Source organism: Chlorocebus sabaeus, chromosome 9 (genome assembly GCF_047675955.1).
Source record: "Chlorocebus sabaeus isolate Y175 chromosome 9, mChlSab1.0.hap1, whole genome shotgun sequence".
Taxonomy (NCBI): Eukaryota; Metazoa; Chordata; class Mammalia; order Primates; family Cercopithecidae; genus Chlorocebus; species Chlorocebus sabaeus.
The window spans coordinates 15360000-15379978 of record NC_132912.1 but is presented as its reverse complement, the minus strand read 5'-3'; the positions used below and the strand labels follow the sequence as shown (position 1 = coordinate 15379978).

General features: G+C 46.3%; 1 protein-coding gene across 3 annotated transcripts in view; it reads left to right on the top strand.

The window, feature by feature from the left end:
• FAM171A1 (family with sequence similarity 171 member A1) overlaps positions 1–19979 on the top strand; it is a 145844-nt gene that overhangs the window by 96320 nt on the left and 29545 nt on the right. The window contains exons 4-5 of one of the 3 annotated variants that reach the window (XM_037983359.2): positions 7564–7722; positions 13621–13797. The exons of 1 other annotated variant lie outside the window; for it this stretch is intronic. In XM_037983359.2, the coding sequence (XP_037839287.2) occupies positions 7564–7722; positions 13621–13797 (336 nt within the window). The remainder of the gene's footprint in view (positions 1–7563; positions 7723–13620; positions 13798–19979) is intronic. One more of the 3 variants, XM_037983360.2, reaches the window with a different exon arrangement.

Sequence of the window (19979 nt, the reverse complement as noted above, 5' to 3'; positions counted from 1 at the left end):
CTCCACCTGCTATCAGAATTGGGCAAAAACAAATCGGAATCTTTCACTTCCATACCAGTAACTCCCATTCACTCTCCCCTGCGGGCCCACGCAAGTCCAAACTCATTGATTGATTGATTCATTGATAGGATCTTACTCTGTTGCACGGGCTGGAGTGCAGCAGTGTAATCATAACTCACTGTAGCCTCAAACTCCCAGACTCAAATGATTCTCTTGCCTGTGCCTCCAGAGTAGCTTGGACTTCAGGCGTGTGCCACCACACCCAGCTAATTTTTGAAATTTTGTGTAGAGATGGGGTCTGACTATGTTGCCCGGGCTATTCTGAAACTCCTGGCCTCAAGCATTCCTCCTGCCTCAGCCTCCTAAAGCACTGGGATTACAGGGATGAGCCACCACACCTGGCCTCAAACTCTTGATCGGGACTTACCAAGTCCTTCCTAAGTCTCTCCATCTGCCCCTGGAACCCACATAGCTCACAGAGAGTTCCTTCACTTCCCCAGACATGCTAGACTTTCTCTATCTGTGCCCCTTTATAGATGCTGTCACTTCTCCTCTGCCTCTCAACCTTCAAGACACAGTTCACAAATACCAGCCCGGGAGCTTCTTTACTCCTGGGCAGCTGGCCACTCTCTCTCTTGAAGTTTATCTTGTAGTTTCATCATTACCCACTTATTCTAGCACTTAAAACACTATGATAAGCCATTTCCATGACTGCCTTCTCAACCCTTTTCTTTTTTAGGGTAATGAATGTTATTGATGTTTTAGGGAGTTAAACATGTAAGAAAAGAAGGATGATGTGATAAACTCATCAAGAGGTGATGAAAGCTCTCAGAAGAGATTTCCTTGACCCTGATTCAGGGAAGAAGAGAAAGTACCATTATCCCCAAGATTACTGGCTCAAGTCTTCACAGATCCATTTAAGGAGGCTAAATGGCATCTTAGAAAAGAGCTCCAGGGCAGACAACAGAAAACCTCTGCAACCCTCCGGCTTCAGTTTTCTTTCCTCTCAGGTGGCAACCCTTCGTTTTCTTTAAACTTCGTCTTCTGAGATTGACTCAGAAATCTTCATTCCGCCCTCCAAAAACTTAGTATTAGCATTGTTTTTAAACTTCTTTGTTCTTATGATAGGTTGGGAGGGGAACAGAGATTCAGATAGAGAAACAGTGTAAGACACAGACAAAGAGAGAAATGCCTTCTCCTCTCTTGAGTTCCATGAATACAAAGACTTTCCCCGCTCCTCTTTGCAGTCGTAGACCCGTTGCAGGGAGATTCTCAGCGCCAGTTGTTTGGGTTTTGTGAAGGTGCTCAGGATATATAGTGCAGTGGTTCAGAATTGGGAGTGATTCCCCCCCACCCCCGCACCCTCCCCACCCCCACCGCAGAGACATTTTGTGAGGTCTGGAGATATTTTGGGGGCTGCTACAGACATCTACTGGTTAGAGGTCAGGGATGCAATTAAACATGCTGCGACGCATGGGACACCCCCCAAACGAAGAACTACCTCGCCCAAAATGTGAACGGTGCTGAGATGGAGGACCCCTGATCTAGTTGGAACGGAGACAGAGCATTACTGGAACATAGTGAGTTACCAGGTGTAACTCATCTTCACATAAGTATCATTGAGCACCAACTGTATGCAGAACATAGTGCCATGCATTTCACAGAACACGTGGCTTAAGGAGCTTCAGTCTGTAATGGGAAGAGGAGATGGGAAAGCGGTGCTTATCCAGGAGACACTGTTAGACACCAGCCATATGTGTTCTGAACCAACATCACAACAGCCATATTATGAGACAGGCATGATTCATACCCATTTTAAAGATAAAGAACCTGAAGCCCAAAGCACTTAACTAGAAGGTGGTAGAGGAAAGATTTAAACCTGGAGCTAAGTGATTCCACCACCCATGTTCTCATGATGTTCTTCATTAGGCAAGTGAACAAATATACAAATAATTATAATACAGGGCATAGTAAGAGCAGTGCTACAAGAGAGATTCAAGTAGAGCTTAGGGTGGGATTAACAAAGGCTGCATAGAAGAGGTGGTTTTTGACATGCATTTTGGATGAGCTATAGGATGAGGGGAAGAAGTTTCAGAAATGAAGATGCATGAATGTGTATACACAGAGTGGCCAGGTGTGGTAGTTCACACCTGTAATCCCAGCACTTTGGAAGGCTGTGGCAGTCAGATGACTTGAGCCTAGGAGTTTGAGACCCAGACTGGGCAACATGACAAAACCTCATCTCTACAAAAAAATATAAAAATTAGCCAGGTGTGGTGGTGTGTGCCTATAGTCCCAGCTACCTGGTAGGCTGAGGTAGGAAGATCACTTGAGCCCAGGAGGTCAGGTCTGCAATGAACTGTGATGGCATCATCGTACTCCAGTCTGGGTGACAGAGCAAGACCTTATCTCAAAAAAAAAAAAAAAAAAAAAAAAAAAAAGGAAAGAAAGAACCAGACTTAGTCATGCAGTCCTGTTTGGCCAGAGGATGAGAACTGGTTGACAGTCAGTAGAGCATCTATTTTGAGGTAGGTATGGTGTGCTAGGAAGGGATACAGAGTTAGAATTAAAATAATTCCTTTCTACCTCTTATAAGCAGAATGACTTTGGGCAAGTCATTTACTTCTTTGAGCTGTAGTTCATTATCCGTAAAGAGAGCAGAGGGTTCCTTCTTCACAGGGGTGTTGTAAATATTAAATAACATATTTTTATTTATACACCTGTAAATTCTAAAGCACTGATCTATGTCCCTCACTTAGAGAAGAGGTGTAGTTGTAGGCTGGGTCTATATTGGTCTACTCATGTTTGTTGTTGTTTTTGTCATCATTGTTAATTTGGTAAGTGGGAGAGATCCGTTGGTGGTTTCTGGGCAGGGAAAGGACATGATTAGAGTAGTATCTTTGAACAGTCACAGTGTCAGTAGATGAAAGGGGAGTTAGGCTGAAGCAGATGGCCTGGATAGGAGGCTTTCACAATAGTTGAGGTGAGAGGCAGTATAAGGTAACATATGATGTTGAATGCAAAAAGAGAGAGAAATATGATGCAGGAAATGTTGGTAAGGGAAGACTGACCAGTCCTGGCACTTGAGTGAATGTGCAGGATGATAGATAGGGAGAATGATGTTGGTGACCTAGACTCAAAACTGGGTGATGGGGAGACTGGAATATTACTAGGTGAGAGAGAAGGTAGATGATAATTTTAGAGTGTCAGATGGGCATCTGGGTAGAAGTGTCTAGAAGGCAGAGGAAAATCCAGGCATGGAGCTTAGAAAAGAATTCAAGGCTAGAAGGGGTGGTACCAGCCAAGGCAGTAGCAGTGAAAAGGAACCCACAGGGAGTGAGCAAAGCACAGAAATGGCAGAGGCGATGGGTGGTAGCCCTTTCATCCAGAGGTAGGACGAGAAAGGGAGGACTTGTAAAGGAAATAGCAGGCAGACACTGGAGAGAACCAGAGTGCAGCACCATGAATCCCAAGGAAGAAGGGGATTGTGGGCAGGAGTGGCAAACAGTGTCAGCCATTGTGAAGAGGTCGACGAGGATAGAGGCTGAGCTGTGGTCATGGGGTTTGCAGATCATACAGTCGATGTCTCCAAGGGCAGCATGCATTGTGGGTAGAAGCCACATCACTGAAGCTTGATGGAAGGACAGAAGGCATTCGCTTATGGGGATAACAGAGTTAAAGTGATGTTTGCTTGTTATTGTTCTAGACTGGAATATTTTTGGTGGTTGAGGAGGAAAAGCCTATAGAGAAAGAGATTGCTGACAAAGGCAAAAACAGTTGGTTGAGCCAAGTCTTGCAATGAATAAGCAAAAGTTAAATTAGAGGCTTGGATTGACCTTGGAGGTGGTTAGGGGCAGAAGAGAAGAGAGAAGAACAGCTTATGGGCGGATCACGAGGTCAGGAGATCGAAACCATCCTGGCTAACCCGGTGAAACCCCGTCTCTACTAAAAAAAAAATACAAAAAACTAGCCGGGCGAGGTGGCGGGCGCCTGTAGTCCCAGCTACTCGGGAGGCTGAGGCAGGAGAATGGCGAGAACCCGGGAGGCGGAGCTTGCAGTGAGCTGAGATCTGGCCACTGCACTCCAGCCTGGGCGACAGAGCGAGACTCCGTCTCAAAAAAAAAAAAAAAAAAAAAAAAAAGAAATCCAGAGAGTTGGAAGGCTGAGGCGGGCAGATCACCTGAGGTCAGGAGTTCGAGACCAACCTGGTCAACATGGTGAAACCCTGTCTCTACTAAAAATACAAAAATTAGCCAGGTGTGGGGGTGGGCACCTGTAATCCCAGCTACTCAGGAGGCTGAGGCAGGAGAATTGTTTGAACCCAGGAGGAAGAGGTTGCAGTGAGTCGAGATTGTGCCACTGCACTCCAGCCTGGGCAACAGAGTGAGACTCCATCTCAAAAAAAAGAAAAGAAAAAAGAAAGATATGCAGCGGGAGGAAGCAGGGACCCCTGTATTTTTGGGAAACCAGAGTCTGAATATTTTGGGGATGGGGATGGAGCCCTACAGGGTTATGCACTGCCTGCCCTGCCACCCCCACCCAATCATATTCCTTTCTGAAGTATAGAACTACTTAGCAGCTTTAGTACACGAAGGCAGGCTTAAGCATGTAACCACTCCCCCAACCCCATGCATACCCTCTTTTGATTTTATTTGTGCCGTGGCTTAGCATAGCTTGCACCCTTAAATTCCTCACGTGCTACTTCCGTCATTTTCGTCACCATAGGTGTCACCTGTGCTTTGTGGTGGGATGTTTGGCCCCTCGTGGATGGCACCCATTTCGTGCCAGTCCCGGGCTGCACTGGCCATATCCTTTCCGTGAGGATCTGCCCCAGCATAGCCTGCTACCTACCCCAGCGCCCAGCCCCAGCAGATAGACCCTGGATGTCTGGCCAGGGACCAAATTCTCCTGCACAAGTGGGGAGAGAGGCGGAGCAGAGGCAGGGAAGGGAGAGAGATGTGTTTCCCACCCAAATGCATGTAACACTTGATCTGCTCGAGAAGGCACGAAAAGGAGAGGATCTGGGTGAGACACCAGGGCCCTGAGAGCTGGGGAGAGCAGCCTGGGTTTCTGGTTCTCTGGGTCCCAGGTCAGTCTGCGTAAGTCCTGGCTAGGATGTGTATCCGGGGCCCATTCCCAGGCTTCCCTTGTCTTTCAGCAACCCTCAGTCCAGTCGGAGGAGATTTCTATGCCCCATTACCCTCACACAGATCTCTGCCAGCCCGTCTCACAGGGACTCCTCCTAAGGCCTGGAGGGGTGCACTTCTCCTTCCCTGTTCTGGGGGCACCAGCCCAGCTTCTGCCTCTGCCAGGACCCTCTCTTTGCTCCGTTGCATGTAGACTCACCGTTCTTCTTCTCTTCCTATTAGCAGTGTGCTTTACTTTTCCACCGTGGGAGACTCAGGCCTCTACATAGGGGCTTGTTCACTGAATGCTATCAGCAGCATTGTTTAGCCTGAAAACCAGTAGAGAACGTATATTTCCTGATCCCTGAAAAAAATACCAAAGCGATGAATGTTGTTATATCATCCGGAATGAGGAGTTGAGAAAGAATGCTGGCTTTGACCTTCCATCCCAGAGGGCAGCGTGGAAAGGGAGAAGAAAAGCAAGCTGTGTGCCTTGTGTGGGCAAGGGGAAGAATGGACCAGAAACAGACTGCCCCTGGCAGGACACACAGCACTTGTGGGGTGCCTGAGGAGTTTGAACTCTCCGCAGACCAAGGAGGTGGCAGGAGTAAGGCATGAGTATTCTGTAACATTGAGGGAAAGTAAGACCAGACTAAGAAAAATAGAATAATGTTGAAATACCCAGATCCCCAGAGGCTGGTGTGTCGCTGTGGGTTTGTTTTAGGGATAAAGAAAAGGAACTGATGGTCTGGAGCTGGACCAATGTCTTTGTCTGTTTAATTTCAGCAGAGGTGACAGGAGTTAGATAGGACGCCCATGATTTTGGGCACCTGCTCGCTGGGCTCTACACCTGGACCTGGATTTCACAGAGTGGAGAACCAGCCCCTGGAGAAGTCTAGCTGGTAGTTTTTAGAAGGAAGAGGGAGCTTTGTGACTCCCTGCCAGTTAGGCAGTATGTAGCCAAGACAGGCTGCCCCAGACGTAAATCTGTGGAATTATTTTGGGCCTCAGTGGCCTCACCTTTAAGAGAGGCTTGGACTAGTGGATTCTTGGAGCTCTAAAACTCCCTTATTCTAGAACACATCTAGATAGGCTTATTTACTCCTTCCAAGTTCTTTGATCCAGAGTTAAAAGGAACCCTGGAGTGGGGATAAAGCCCACCGGCTCTGGGCAGGGCTGTTGAAGCAAGATAGCAGGGGGCCAGGCAAAGGAACCCCCAGCGGAGCACAGGTGGAATGTGGTCTGCCTCAAGCCTGGGATTGGATCTACAGTTTTTCTCTTAACAATGCTTTGGCAGGTTTGCACAAAATTACCTAGCACCTTTACATCTTGCGAATATTACCGCAGCATTGGGTAAAAACAAGTTCAGGTTTTATGATCAAAACAACATCTGGGCTGGGCACGGTGGCTCACGCCTGTAATCCCAGCACTTTGGGAAGCTGAGGTGGGTGGATCACATGAGGTCAGGAGTTCGAGACCAGCCTGGCCAACATGGTGAAACCCCGCCTCTACTAAAAATATAAAAATTAGCTGGGTGTGGTGGTGGGCGCCTGTATCCCAGCTCCTTGGGAGGCTGAGGCAGGGGAATTGCTTGAACGGGAGGCAGAGGTTGCAGTGAGTTGAAGTCACACCACTGCGCTCCAGCCTGGGCAACAAGAGCAAAACTCCGTCTCAAAAAGAAAATTTGGAGCAAAGTTAAGCTGCAGATGATGGCACAACACAACCGTCTAGGGTCTGTCGGCCCAACCCATCCTCCCACACAAAGGAGTTGAGTTTGGTGAAGAAGCATCATTTTGCATCATTTCAAAAGTCTCATCATAAATTCTGTGACATGATCCATCACAAGTAGGAAGCACGCCTCCAGAAGAGACTGGATGATGACGAATGGCAGCTACCACAGAAAGAGAAGATTAATTGCCGCTGGGGTATTGTGTGCAATTCTTTTCAAGGTTGCACAGTGAATTCCCTTGCCCTCCTTCAGTTTGGTTCATGACGTTAAACCAGATTTTTCCAGGGAGATTAAAGATGGGTTTGCAGCAGTATCAAAGAGTATCTCTTACATTGTTTGTGAAAAGAGATTAATTGTCATCTACTTGTTTCATTTACATGGACTTTCCCAAAATGCTACCCAGATCCACAGGCAAATGCCGGGCAGTGACAAGACTGCTTGCACATAGAACTTGGAAAAAGCTTTTTGTTAAAAACCTAAATAACATCCTGTGTCCAAACAAATGTGACAATGGGCTATTATTTCTCTCCCCATAATAGCATGTTGTCACATCTCTGCGTCCTGCATGAATGGGGGAAGGGAGGCCTTGTGAGAGGGAGCAGGGTGGGGGAGGCGTGCTGAAACCTTGGAGAGGCGCTTCCTGGTTTTGCATTTTCTAAAAACAGAAACTGCTCCTGGGGGAGGTAACTCAGAGGTTAATCTCTGCAGGTGCCCGGCCACAGCCTCGCGTTCATTTCCAGAGAAGGGCTCTGAGGTTGCCGGAGAACACCAGCTACAGTGACCTGACCGCGTTTCTCACGGCCGCCAGCTCCCCCTCGGAGGTGGACAGTTTTCCTTATTTGCGAGGATTAGACGGAAATGGAACAGGTAATTGGAGTCTTTTCTCTTTTCAGTGGGAGTTTCTGTGTTCCCGTCTTTACACGTGGATTTTAGGTGTGATTGGAAGTTGCAGCACTATGTGGGAGAAAGGCACTGAAGTTGCGGAAGGGGAATTCTTGGTACAAGTTCAAGTGCATTGAAACTGTGTTCCATTGGTACAAGCCCTGCAGAATTACATGTTAGCGCGTTGGTCTCCTTGAGCTTTTCTGCTATTACCAATTGCCTTAAGCTCCTTCTCTGAGCTCTCCTTTGGTGGACTAAGTATATTCAATTCAGAGAAATTCTTGTCATTGAAATTGCAAATTTTTTTTAAGTATAAGATCAGAGGTAAGGGTTTTGGCCCAGCTGCCCTCTGCCTCACCCCACGAGCCCCCATTTGAGAGGGTAGCCTGTGGGTGAGTGGGGCTGGTAGAGACACACCACCCCACCCACCCATGCTGCAGCCAGGAGGGGAAGAGGTGGCACTTGGTCCAACTCAGAGACAGGCATACCTTGGCTCTGTGCCCCACTAGCATGGGGACCACTTAGGATGGGAGCCTCCTCCCTCTGCCATCTATGCCCACCCAGCTCTTTCCTACATCGCTTCTTTCTCTGCACTTGCTCTCTCTGCCCTCAACTGGGCATAGAGTGGCCAGGCTTTGAATTTGCTTTGGAATCCACCCTCTCCTGGCAGGTCTCTAAGTCAGCTGGGTCAGTATCACTCTTCTGGTATGCCACAGCTAAAAGATAGAGAAACTAAAAGCCGTCCACCAGAAAATAGGTGATAATTCCTTATCGGAGAAAGACGCTTGACAGGTACCTTCCACCTCTGATTATGTCCAACTGCACCATTCTCTGGACCCCTTCGCACTGGAGTGGTCCCCAGTCCTCCTGGTGGAAGAGGTGTCAGGATTCTGGAGTCCTGAATTATTTTCTTGTCTACCCTGCTTTCCTTTCCACCACACTTTCGACTAATCACAGCATTAAAATTTTAAATCAAAGGCTGTTCTGAGTTCCATTCTGCTAGGTGAGTAACTTACTGCATTTCCCAGGGATACTTGGATTGAATTTCACTTAATTTTCCAGTACTTTACATAAACTGCCTATTCTGAAAAAGCTTTTAAACCTGAAATATTTGATCCATTTTGTAGCACGTTATTAAGTTTCTGGTTAGACATAAAGGCAACCTGGTGATTTGTTAACTCATTTTTCTTCCCTCTGTTTTCCAGAATGTTTCTCCTTTAATTTTTGTGTGCTGATGAGGATGTGATTAACATGTCAGCAAATATGTCAGTACTTTGTCATCAGAAAGATGGCATAGCTGTCATATTAAGTAAACATTATTAGGAAAAAAATGTTGACTATTACTTGAAATGTGCCAGTCTGGGAGAAAAGTCTTGTTTTGGGGAGCATGAAGAAGTGGTTTAAAGCTAGGTGCGGTGGCTCATGCCTGTAATCCCAGCACTTTGGGAGGCCAAGGTGGATGGATCATTTGAGGTCAGGAGTTTGAGACCAGCCTGGCCAACATGATGAAATGCTGCGTCTGCTAAAAATACAAAAATTAGCTGGGCGTGGTGGCAGGTGCCTGTAGTCCCAGCTACTTGGGAAGCTGAGGCAGGAGAATCGCTTGAACCTGGGAGGTGGAGGTTGCAGTGAGCTGAGATTGTGCCACTGCCCTCCAGCCTGGGCAACATATCTAGACTCTGTCTCAAAAACAAACACAAAAAAACCAAAGGTTTAAAATATCATAACCAGCTACCAGCCTCCTGGACAAAATGGTGCAGGATCCACAAAACGCTAACTTGGAGGGACAGCCTCCGTGCTCGGGACTCATTAATTTTTTTGTGTCCCACTTCCAGTAGCTCTTGAATAAATTAGGCAGTCTGAGAAAATGGGGGAAAAAGAACACAAAGACAGAACTATTGATTTTAGAGGAGTTTGCTTTATTTTAAAATCATTCTGTGATTTCAGAGGGAAGAGAGCTTTGCAAGGTGACATGAAACTTCTCTTCCATGGAAAGAATTAATGACTTGACCTAGAAATGGCTAGGCTTTCTCAGAGACCTAGCAGCGAAGGCATCCACCCATAGTGAATTCACAGGCACCCTCGGGGACTTGGAACCTGGGCTCCCTTGAGCACAGGCACCTCAGTAACTCACCAGCTCCATGCCAGCCCCCGGGGTCAGTTTGCCCACAGCTTGTCTTTTGCCCACAGTCATTTACCTCCTGTTTTACTAAAGGCATCTAAGAGCTCACAGCCTAAAGAGAGCACGCCTGGACCAGATGTGTCTCTGGGAGATGACACAAGTTCATCTCCTGAAGATCCAGGAAATGACTAGAGTCATAACCAGAGTTCAGTGAAGGTGGATAGAAACAGAGAGGCTGCGGAAGAGACTGGAAAAGGCTCTGAAAGGCTGTTTTTTGGGGGTACCATGAAGGCTGTGGTGTTTAGTTTAGAGGGTGGATCGAGATTTGTAAGTGGAGAAGCATCTTCTCTTTCTAGCTCCTGGGGGCCCCCTCCTCTCACCAGAGAGCATCGCACTCTTCCCCCGGCTGCTGAGAAAGCACAGAATGTTCCGTGGTGTTCCCAAGGGGTTTTACAAAAATCGCTTTCACTAATAACTCCAGGAAGACAGAGAGGAGTCAATAAAATGACAAGTGCAGACTTTTCCTGCAATTCCACAAAGTTGGTAGAATACAGAGCCCAACAGAACCTTAAATGTCAGCGGAACAGAACCTGTCACGTGGCAACTGACCAGGTGGATGATCCAAGGTGATACAGCTCCTCTCCTCGCCTGGGCCAGTGGTATTCCGCCCCGCAACACGATTCCGCTGCATTTGCCTGCCACCCGCTTGTCTTTATGCAGACTTAAAGGGAGCCAGGCAACATCCAGGTGGAACAGGAAGGAAAGCCACTTTCTATATAGAACTCAGTATTCTGTGTAAAATTGGAGTTTCATAACAAAGAGAAGGAAAATAGTTCAGCCCTTCAAAATGTGAATTGTTGCAGAATCAGCCGGGCGCGATGGCTCACGCCTGTAATCCCAGCATTTTGGGAGGCTGAGGTGGGTAGATCACTTGAGGTCAGGAGTTTAAGACCAGCCTGACCAACCTCATCTCTACTAAAAATACAAAAAAAGAAAAAAAAAAAAATTAGCCAGGCATGGTGGCGTGTGCCTATAGTCCCAGCTACTCAGGAGGCTGAAGCAGGAAAATTGCTTGAACTGAAAAGGCGGAGGCTGCAATGAGCCAAGATTGCACCACCACACTCCACCCTGGGTGACAGAGTGAGACTCTGTCTCAAAAAAAAAAAAAAAGTTGCAGAATAAACAACATGGGTACATAGAGGGAGAGTCATTTGGGAAGCACAGAAAAGCAGGCATTTAATGGAGCCCTGAGGAAGGAAAGAGGCCTCAAGAAAGCAGATCTAATTCCCCACAATGTCTTAAGACAGCTAGAGGACATTAAAGGGACATGAAATTCCATGAACCTAATGCACATTGCTGTCCATTAATGTGCTCGTTTCTGCAGTGCTCTATTACTTCTGAACGTTTCAGGCTGAGTATACTTACTTCCATAGATGCAGGAAGGCATCTAGTCTACCCTCCTTAGTTCTGAAGGTAAGAAAAACAGACCCCAGAGGAACGAAGTCACGTTCGGAGGTGGCCTAGGCAGTGAGTGGCAGATCTGGTACTGGGACTCCTTCTTCCTGGACTGGGAATGTGCAGGAAGGGAGAGTTGAAAGGTGATGTGGGAGGAGAAGGGTGACACCATTTCTAGGGCTTTTCTCCTCTACCTACCTGCTACCTGCCTACTGGGACATCCTGCCTAGAGTTTGATGAAAGAAAACAGCACTCCCTGATGGAAAACATTTTCTTTCAGGTGTTTATACTGTCTAGTAAGTTATTTAATGTCTCTGTAGTTTCTCTTTTTGTGTGTGTGGTTTTGTTTTGTTTTGAGACAGGGTCTCACTCTGTCACCCAGGCTGGATTGCAGTGGTGTGATCATAGCTCACTGCAGCCTTCACTTCCCAGGCTCAAGTGATCCTCCCACTTCAGCCTCCTCAGTAGCTGGAACTGTAGGCATGCACCACCATGCCCAGCTAATTTTTTGTATTTTTTTTGTAGAAACAGGGTTTCACTATGTTGCCCAAGCTGTTCTTGAACTCCTGGGCTCAAGCAACCCGCCTCGGCCTCCCAAAGTGCCAGGATTACAGGCATGCGCCACCACGCCTGGCCAGCATTTCTGTAGTTGTAAGTTCCATCTTCTCAAGAGGGTCTAACAGAACCTAGAGCGGTAAATTGTAGACCTAGCTTTGCTTCTGTATCAACTTTGAGCCGCTGGCACATTTATGTTTCAAGACACAAAATCTTTGGACCACAAACATGGTACATTCTGAATTTTGTTGGTTGTTTTTTTACCATAAAATGACATAACCAGACTAAAAGATTTCAAAACTTGGATCTCTGATTCCAACTTGGATCTTTCCATGAAATCTCCATTCCCACACCTTTGCCTTCATTAAAAAACAGAGATGGGTATGAATGATAAAAGATAGGGTGGCATTAGCTGTGTAGAAATTGCTGTATGAAGGATTTAGCTGTAATTTGTTGCTGAGACTCTTAAATTCACTAGCTTTGCTTTAAATGTTTAAATGTAGACCAGATTGGAGGTTTACATTAGCTCAGGTTGGTAGCCTGGTAAGTATATAAGTAACTGAATAAAAATTATCCTATAGATTGTATTCTAATGCAGCTTACATTTTTTATCACTGTGTTTTTGTTATTCTGCTCAAAGAAAGATGTAAAATTATGACAGAACGTATTTTGTGGGATATTGTATTTCACTAGAGGAAAATGTAAAATGGATTGCTTGAGTGCATAAATATATCGGTCTCGTAAGCATTCTCTCATTTATCTGTAGGCAGTCATTAATGCTTTGGCCTGGACCAAAGGCCTTTAATGGAGAATAATTGGTGTATTGAGGTCCTTTTAAACAGACCAAAATAACAATGGCAACTAAAATAACTCATAAATATTTCAAGTCCAGTCCTCAGTAGCATACTTTTTAGCAGAAGTTAGTATTTTTGAAGCAATCTTTGAAGAAATTTGCTGTATTAATAAAAAGCAGCCTCTACTCTAAAACATTTGGTTTATTGAGGTTATCTGCCAAGTAATTAACATGTGCCTGGGCTCACTTTGTGTAAAAGTTGCTTCCGGCGATTTCCACCTACACCTTTGTCTCACGTTATAGAAAAAACCTTGTCTTTTGAGATCATTTTTGAAAGCAAAACACAGTAATGAAAAATAGCAAACCTGGCCAGGCACAGTGGGTCACGTCTGTAATCCCAGTACAAGCCTGTGATTGCCAAGGCGGGCGGCTCACCTGAGGTCAGGAGTTCAAGACCAGCCTGGTCAATATGGCAAAACCCCATCTTTACTGAAAATACAAAAATTATCCGTCAGGGTGGCAGACGCCTGTAATCCCAGCTACTTGGGAGGCTGAGGCAGGAGGATCACTTGAACCCAGGAGGTGGAGGTTACAGTGAGTTGAGATTGTGCCATTACACTCCAGCCTGGGCAACAGAACGAGACTTCATCTCAAAAAAAAAAAAAAAACACCAAGCCTGAGCCTAGATTCCAGCTCAACCCCTACTGAATGTATGGCCTTAGGCCACCTACCATTACTACTCTGTCTGAGCCTGTTTCTTTATGTGTAAAGTGATGATTTTACCTGCCTAACTGGGTTGTGGTGAGGATTATGTATGTAAAGTGCTTAATGCGGTCCCTGGCACATAGGTGGTGCTGTACTCGGTAAATGGTAGCTGCGACTATTTTTTTTGCAAAGGTTTCCATAGCCCACGTGGGTACTTTGCATGCAAATGATGGAAAATGCCTCTTCCTTCTAGGAAACAGCACCAGGCATGACCTGACCCCGGTCACAGCCGTCAGTGTCCACTTGCTGAGCAGTAATGGAACACCGGTGCTGGTGGATGGTCCCATCTATGTCACTGTGCCCCTGGCCACGCAGAGCAGCCTGAGCCACAATGCCTATGTCGCGGCGTGGCGGTTTGACCAGAAGCTGGGTAAGCAAGAGTTCTGTGCCAGCGATCGGCTACCAGACGGCTTCGTTACTGTTTGGTTTTCCTTCTAAGAAGCTCGTGGAAGTCTCCTTTCCTTGAAGTCAGTGAATGCTGCTGCTCACATTGCATTGTGTGGTTTCTCGTGGGGACGGCACCCTTCCTGTGCCGTTCAGGCCCTCTCTTGGGAACTCATTTTTTGTTTGTTTTCTTATTTGTTTTTGTTTTGCACATTTAACCTAATTTACTCGTAAAGAATCTGTAAACGTTATTAGAGCTAAAACTGGCTCTCCTAATCTTCATCCTTTTATTCATCAGAAGGTCATATGGTTGCTCTTGGTCATGTGTGGTATTTTTTTTTTTCCTGGTTTCTGAAAAAGGACAAACATTTGCCAAAACTGTACAAAACAAAGAAAATAAAAAGTACCCATAAGTCTTACCACCTAGAGAAAACTACTAATATACCTTGAATTCTGTCCTTCTAGGGCTTTCACAGTGCACGTAGGTATTAGTTATCAACTGCTGTGTCACACACCACCCTAAAAGTTAGCCACTTAAAACAACAGTGAGCTTCAGTACCTCAGAGTTTCTGGGGGTCAGGAATCCAGGTACTGCTGAGCTGGGTGGTAGGGCTAAGAGTCTCTTACAAGGCGGCTATCAAGCTGTGACTTAAGGCTGTGGTCATCTCCAGCAAGGTTCAACTGGGACTAGTGAGTGTGACTCACACGGCTGAAGGCAGGCCTCACTTCCTTGCTGGCTGTTGACCAGAGACCTTACCTCCTTACCATGCGAGCCCCTCCATAGAGCTGCTTACTACACGGCAGTTTGCCTTCCCCTGAGCGAATGATCCAAGAGTAAATAAAAATGATATAGTAGGCCGGGTGTGGTGGCTCGCACCTGTAATCCCAGCACTTTGGGAGACTGAGGCGGGTGGATCACTTGAGGCCAGGAGTCTAAGACCAGCCTGGCCAACATGGCAAAACCCCATCTCTACTAAAAATACAAAATGCTGCGGAGCCAGGTGTGGCAGCGGGTGAGGCAGAAGAATCAATTGAACCCAGGAGGCGGAGGCTGCAGTGAGCCAAGATCGCACCACTTCACTCCAGCCTGAGTTACAGAGCAAGACTCTGTCTCAAAAATAAATAAATACATATATACATAAATACATAATACATACATACATACATACAGATATAGTAATTTAAAAGGCCAAGTGCCCAGAATGAGGTCATAGTCTTTTGTAACCTAATCTCAAAAGCAGCATACCATCATTTCTTTCCATAGGCTGCTGGTCACACAGACCCACACTGGTACAGACCAGCACTGAGAGTAGACCATACAGGCGGGTGAACACCAGGAGGTAGGGGTCACCTGGGGCTGGCTGGCTGAGAGGTTGCCTTCTACAAAGCATATTTAGCAGAAATGAGATCGTGTGCTGGGTACTGTTTGGGTACAGTGGCTCCCACCTGAAATTCCAACACTTTGGTAGGCTGAGGCAGGAGGATTGCCTGAGCCCAGGAATTCAAAGTCACAGTGAGTCGTGATGCTATGATCAGGCTGCTGCACCTCCTCGGCAACAGAGCGAGACCACTCACTCACTCACTCAATAATACATACATAAAAATACAATTGTACAGCGTGAACATCTTTCCATAGCATCATTATTCTGCCATATCAATTTTCATAAGTCCATAGTATTCCATCCTGTGGATATATCATACTTCACTTTGGTTCATCAATCCCCTGCAATTACAAAAAATGTTATTGGCCGGGCGTGGTGGCTCACGCCTGTAATCCCAGCACTTCGAGAGGCCGACGTGGGTGGATCATGAGGTCAGGAGTTCGAGACCAGCCTGGCCAAGATGGTGAAACCCCATCTCTACTAAAAATACAAAAATTAGCCGGGCGTGGTGGCTCACACCTGTAGTCTCAGCTACTTGGGAGGCTGAGGCAGGAAAATCGCTTGAACCCGGGAGGCGGAGGTTGCCAAGATCGTGCCATTGCACTCCAGCCTGGGCAACAAGACCAAAACTCCATCTAAAAGAAAAAAAGAAAAAAAAGTTGTTATTCTAACCAGTGTTGTAGAAAATATCTTTCTAGCTAAATCTTCATGCACAGCTTTGATTATTTCCTTAGGATGACTTTTTAGAAGAATTGCTGAGTTACAAAATGTACAAAATTCTAAAATTTAAAACGTATTTCCAGATTTCCTTCCAGACAGTTGTATTGGTTCCCACTCATGATACCAGCCAGGAGCATGTGCTTGGGCTGAGGGTCTTGGCAGCATGGGGGCTCCTCCTTTGCTTCCTAGTGCCCTGAAAGTCAAGCTTGAAAATATCAATTTTCTGCTGGGCACGGTGGCTCACACCTGTAATCCCAGCACTTTGGGAGGCGAGGCAGGCAGATCACTTGAGGTCAGGAGTTTGAGACCTCAAGATGATGAGACCCCATCTCTACTAAAAATACAAAAAAATTAGCCAGGTGTGGTGGTGCGTGCCCATAGTCCCAGCTACTTGGGAGGCTGAGGTAGAGGATCCCTTGAACCTGGGAGGCAGAGGGTGCAGTGAGCCGAGATCGCATCACTGCACTCCAGCCTGGGTGACAGAGCAAGACTCTGTCTCAAAAAAAGAAAATATCAGTTTTCAAATAACCCGGTTCAGAATTGAAAACTGTTAGACCATGCATGAAGATAATGGGGAGATTTTTGATGTCTGTGTATTTTCAAAGATACCTAATTCCTTGAATCAGTTAAAACAGAGTTCTAGGAATTATATTTGAAAAGAAACGTCTTTTGGGCTTTTGGAGGGGATTTTTGTTCGGTCTTATTTTTACTTTCCAAATAATTAATAGAGACTCTGCAATTATTTGTGTGGAATGCATTGATTTTACCAGCCATAGTAAGCTTGACATTGTTAAGTGGATTGTGATGCTGTCTGTTCACATATCCTGCACCAAATGAGATGGGCCCTTTATTGATGGTGTGGGTTCTCTGCGAGCCTGATAATTTGGGGGGCATCAAGGTCATGGTGGGGACCTGAGGTACACTGGGCCTCCAGGAGGGAGTAGGCTGAGGAATGTGTGACTAAGAGTCTCTGAAGAATGTCAGAATTCTAAAGGGAGGAAGAAAATGGATAAAGAAAAACACAGAGAAAGTGGACAAGAGAATGGAAAGAGCTTGTGTTTTGTTTCCTGAAAACCTGGGTTCTGCTGCTTATAAAACTGTGAGTCCCGCGTTGGGCAAATTACTTACCTCTATTTGCATTTGTAAGAGAGATGAATATACACCCCCTTGTATATGCTGCCTGTCCCCATTAGCCCTCCCAGGGGGCACTCAAGCACACCCAGGTCAATGCACTGAGAAGCAGTGGAGAGTGTGGGTGAGAGCAGGGAATCTGGGGGACACAGTGGTGTGGAATGCCAGCTCTGCCACCCACTGGCTCTGTGGCCCTGGCCAAGTTCCTTAACCTTTCTGGTCTAGTTTCTTCCACTGTGAAATGGCAATTATAATAGTACCCACTGTTGTTACAATGAGTGTATTAGGATTCTCTAAAGAAACCGAGCCAATAGGAGTTATATATATATATGTATTTGGAGAGAGAGATTGATTTTAAGGAATTGGCTCACACAATTGGGAAGGCTGGCAAGTCCAAAATTGCAAGGTAGGCTGGCAGGTATGCTGGGCCTCCAGGAGGCCTCATCTCAACTGATGAGATGAGGCCCTCCCTCACTGTGGAGAGTGATCTGCTTCACTCAAAGTCAACTGATTGGGCCAGGCACTGTGGCTCATGCCTGTAATACCAGCACTTTGGGAGGCCAAGGCAGGCAGATCACGTGAGGTCAAGAGTTTGAGACCAGCCTAGCCAATATGGTGAAACCCCATCTCTACTAAAAATACAAAAAATTAACTGGGTGTGGTGGTGCATGCCTATAATCCCAGCTACTCCAGAGGCTGAGGCAGAAGAATCACTTAAAGCCGGGAGGTGGAGGTTGCAGTGGGCCGAGATCGCGTCCCCGCACTCCAGCTTAGACAACAGAATGAGACACCATCTCAAAAAAAAAAAAGAAAAAAAAAGCAAAGTCAACTGGTTGAAAAGTTTATCTCTTCTAAACCAAGTATCTCTCTAGTAACATCCGGACATATTTGGCCACATTTCTGGGGACTGTGGCCTAGCCATGTTGACAGACAAAATTAGTCATCACAAAAGTAAATGACAGCTTGTCACTTTCACGAGCACAGCCCATCCTTTCCGGTCCCCTCCCCGGCCTCATCCTGAGCACGTTGTGCACGTTGCAGTGGTCCTAGCAGCTTGAACGGCATGGTATGTGGGTGCCAGTTACTCCCTGTGCCCTCCCTGAGTCTGTGCGGGTACCTGTTACTCCCTGCACCCTCACCGAGTCTGTGCAGGTACTGGCCACTCCCTGCACCCCCACCGAGTCTGTGCCGGAACCAGTTACTCCTGCGCCCTCGCCAAGTCTACACGGGTACCAGTTACTCCTTGTGCCTTCGCCAAGTCTATTTGTCTTTGAATGTTTGTGATCAAGAACGGTTTCTGGCATAATGCTAGGTACCCAACTGAAATGTCTGTTGAATGGTTGAATCACATGAGAATAATTTTAGGGTTTTTTTGCTTTCTTTTGTTTTTCAGAGACAAGGTCTCCCTCTGTCACCCAGGCTGGAGTGCAGTGGTGTGGTCATAGCTCACTACAGTCTTGATCTTAAGAGCTGAAGCAATACTCCCACCTCAGCCCCCTGAATAGCTGGGACTACAAGGGTGGTCACCATGCCCAGCTAATTTTGGGGGGTTTTTTGAGACGGAGTCTCACTCTGTCATCCAAGCTGGCGTGTGGTGGCAAGATCTCAGCTCACTACAACCTCCACCTTCCAGGTTCAAGCGATTCTAGTGCTTCAGCCTCCCAAGTAGTTGAGATTACAGGCTCCCACCACTACCCCGGGCTAATTTTTGTATTTTTTTAGTAGAGATGGGGTTTCACTATGTTGCCTAGGCTGGTCTTGAACTCCTGGGCTCAAGTGATCCACCCACCTCTGCTTCCCTCAGTCCTGGGATGACAGGCATGAGCTGCCATGTCTAACCAATTTAGGTATCTTTAAAAGGCAATTTAAGATACTTTGATATAGCATCTGTACTTAAGTTGACTGTATACATAGAATTTACCTTTATGTATATAAGTATATGTAGATGTTATGGAAGGATGATGCTTTAAGCTCTTGTTTAGAGGGAGGACAGTTTTATTGGATTTTTTTTTAATCTTGGAGCCTCCATCCCTGCTGTTTATTTTCTCCTCATTTTTGCCTTCTCTTTTTTAGTGAGTGTATTTGAATGTGGAGGCTGGGGCTCCTAATATAAGGAAGCTGTCCCTGGGGATTCCTGTGTGGGTCGTGTGCACTGTAACGATATGGCACAGGTGTATAAAAGCAGCATCCTTGCTTTCCTCGGTGGACTTTATATACAGTTCACAAACAACAAACTTACTTAAAGAAGTTTTTGATGCCCATGGCAGATGGAAAGATCTCTGCATCCTCATCTCTGGGCCCTGTGGATATTACCTTATGTGGTCAAGGGACTTGGTGGAAGTGATGAAGAATCTGGAGATGGGGGGATTCTCGTTGGCTTTCTGGTTGGGCCCACGGCCATCACAAGGGCTCTTATGAGTAGGATGCAAGAGGAGCCAGAATCAGAGGAGGAGACAGCAGAGTGACGATGGGAGCGCAGGCCGGAGCCGTGAACTTTGGAAATGCGGGAAGGAGATCCAAGCCAAGGAATGCAGGCAGCCACTGGAAGCCAAAATCAGCAAGGAAGGGATTCTCCCTTCTGAGCCTCCAGGAGAAAACGGCTCTGTGAACTCCTTGACTTGGGACCAGAGAAACTGGTTTTGGACCTCTGACCTCCAGGAATATAAGAAAGTCATTCTGTGCTGTTTTAAGACACTATACTTGTGGTAATTTTTTATAGCAGCAAGAGGAAATGAATACAATACAGAAATTGGTGAAGACAGAGGTGTGTGCATTGTTAGGAAGCCTCTGAAGTATAAGTTAGCCCATTCTCTGTTTCCTCTCTAGAAAAACTAGCCATGACAGTACATTGGGAATCTTTATTGTGTAATCGACCTATTTCCACTTTTTTTTTTTTTTTTTTTTTTTTTTGAGATGGAGTCTTACACTGTCAGCC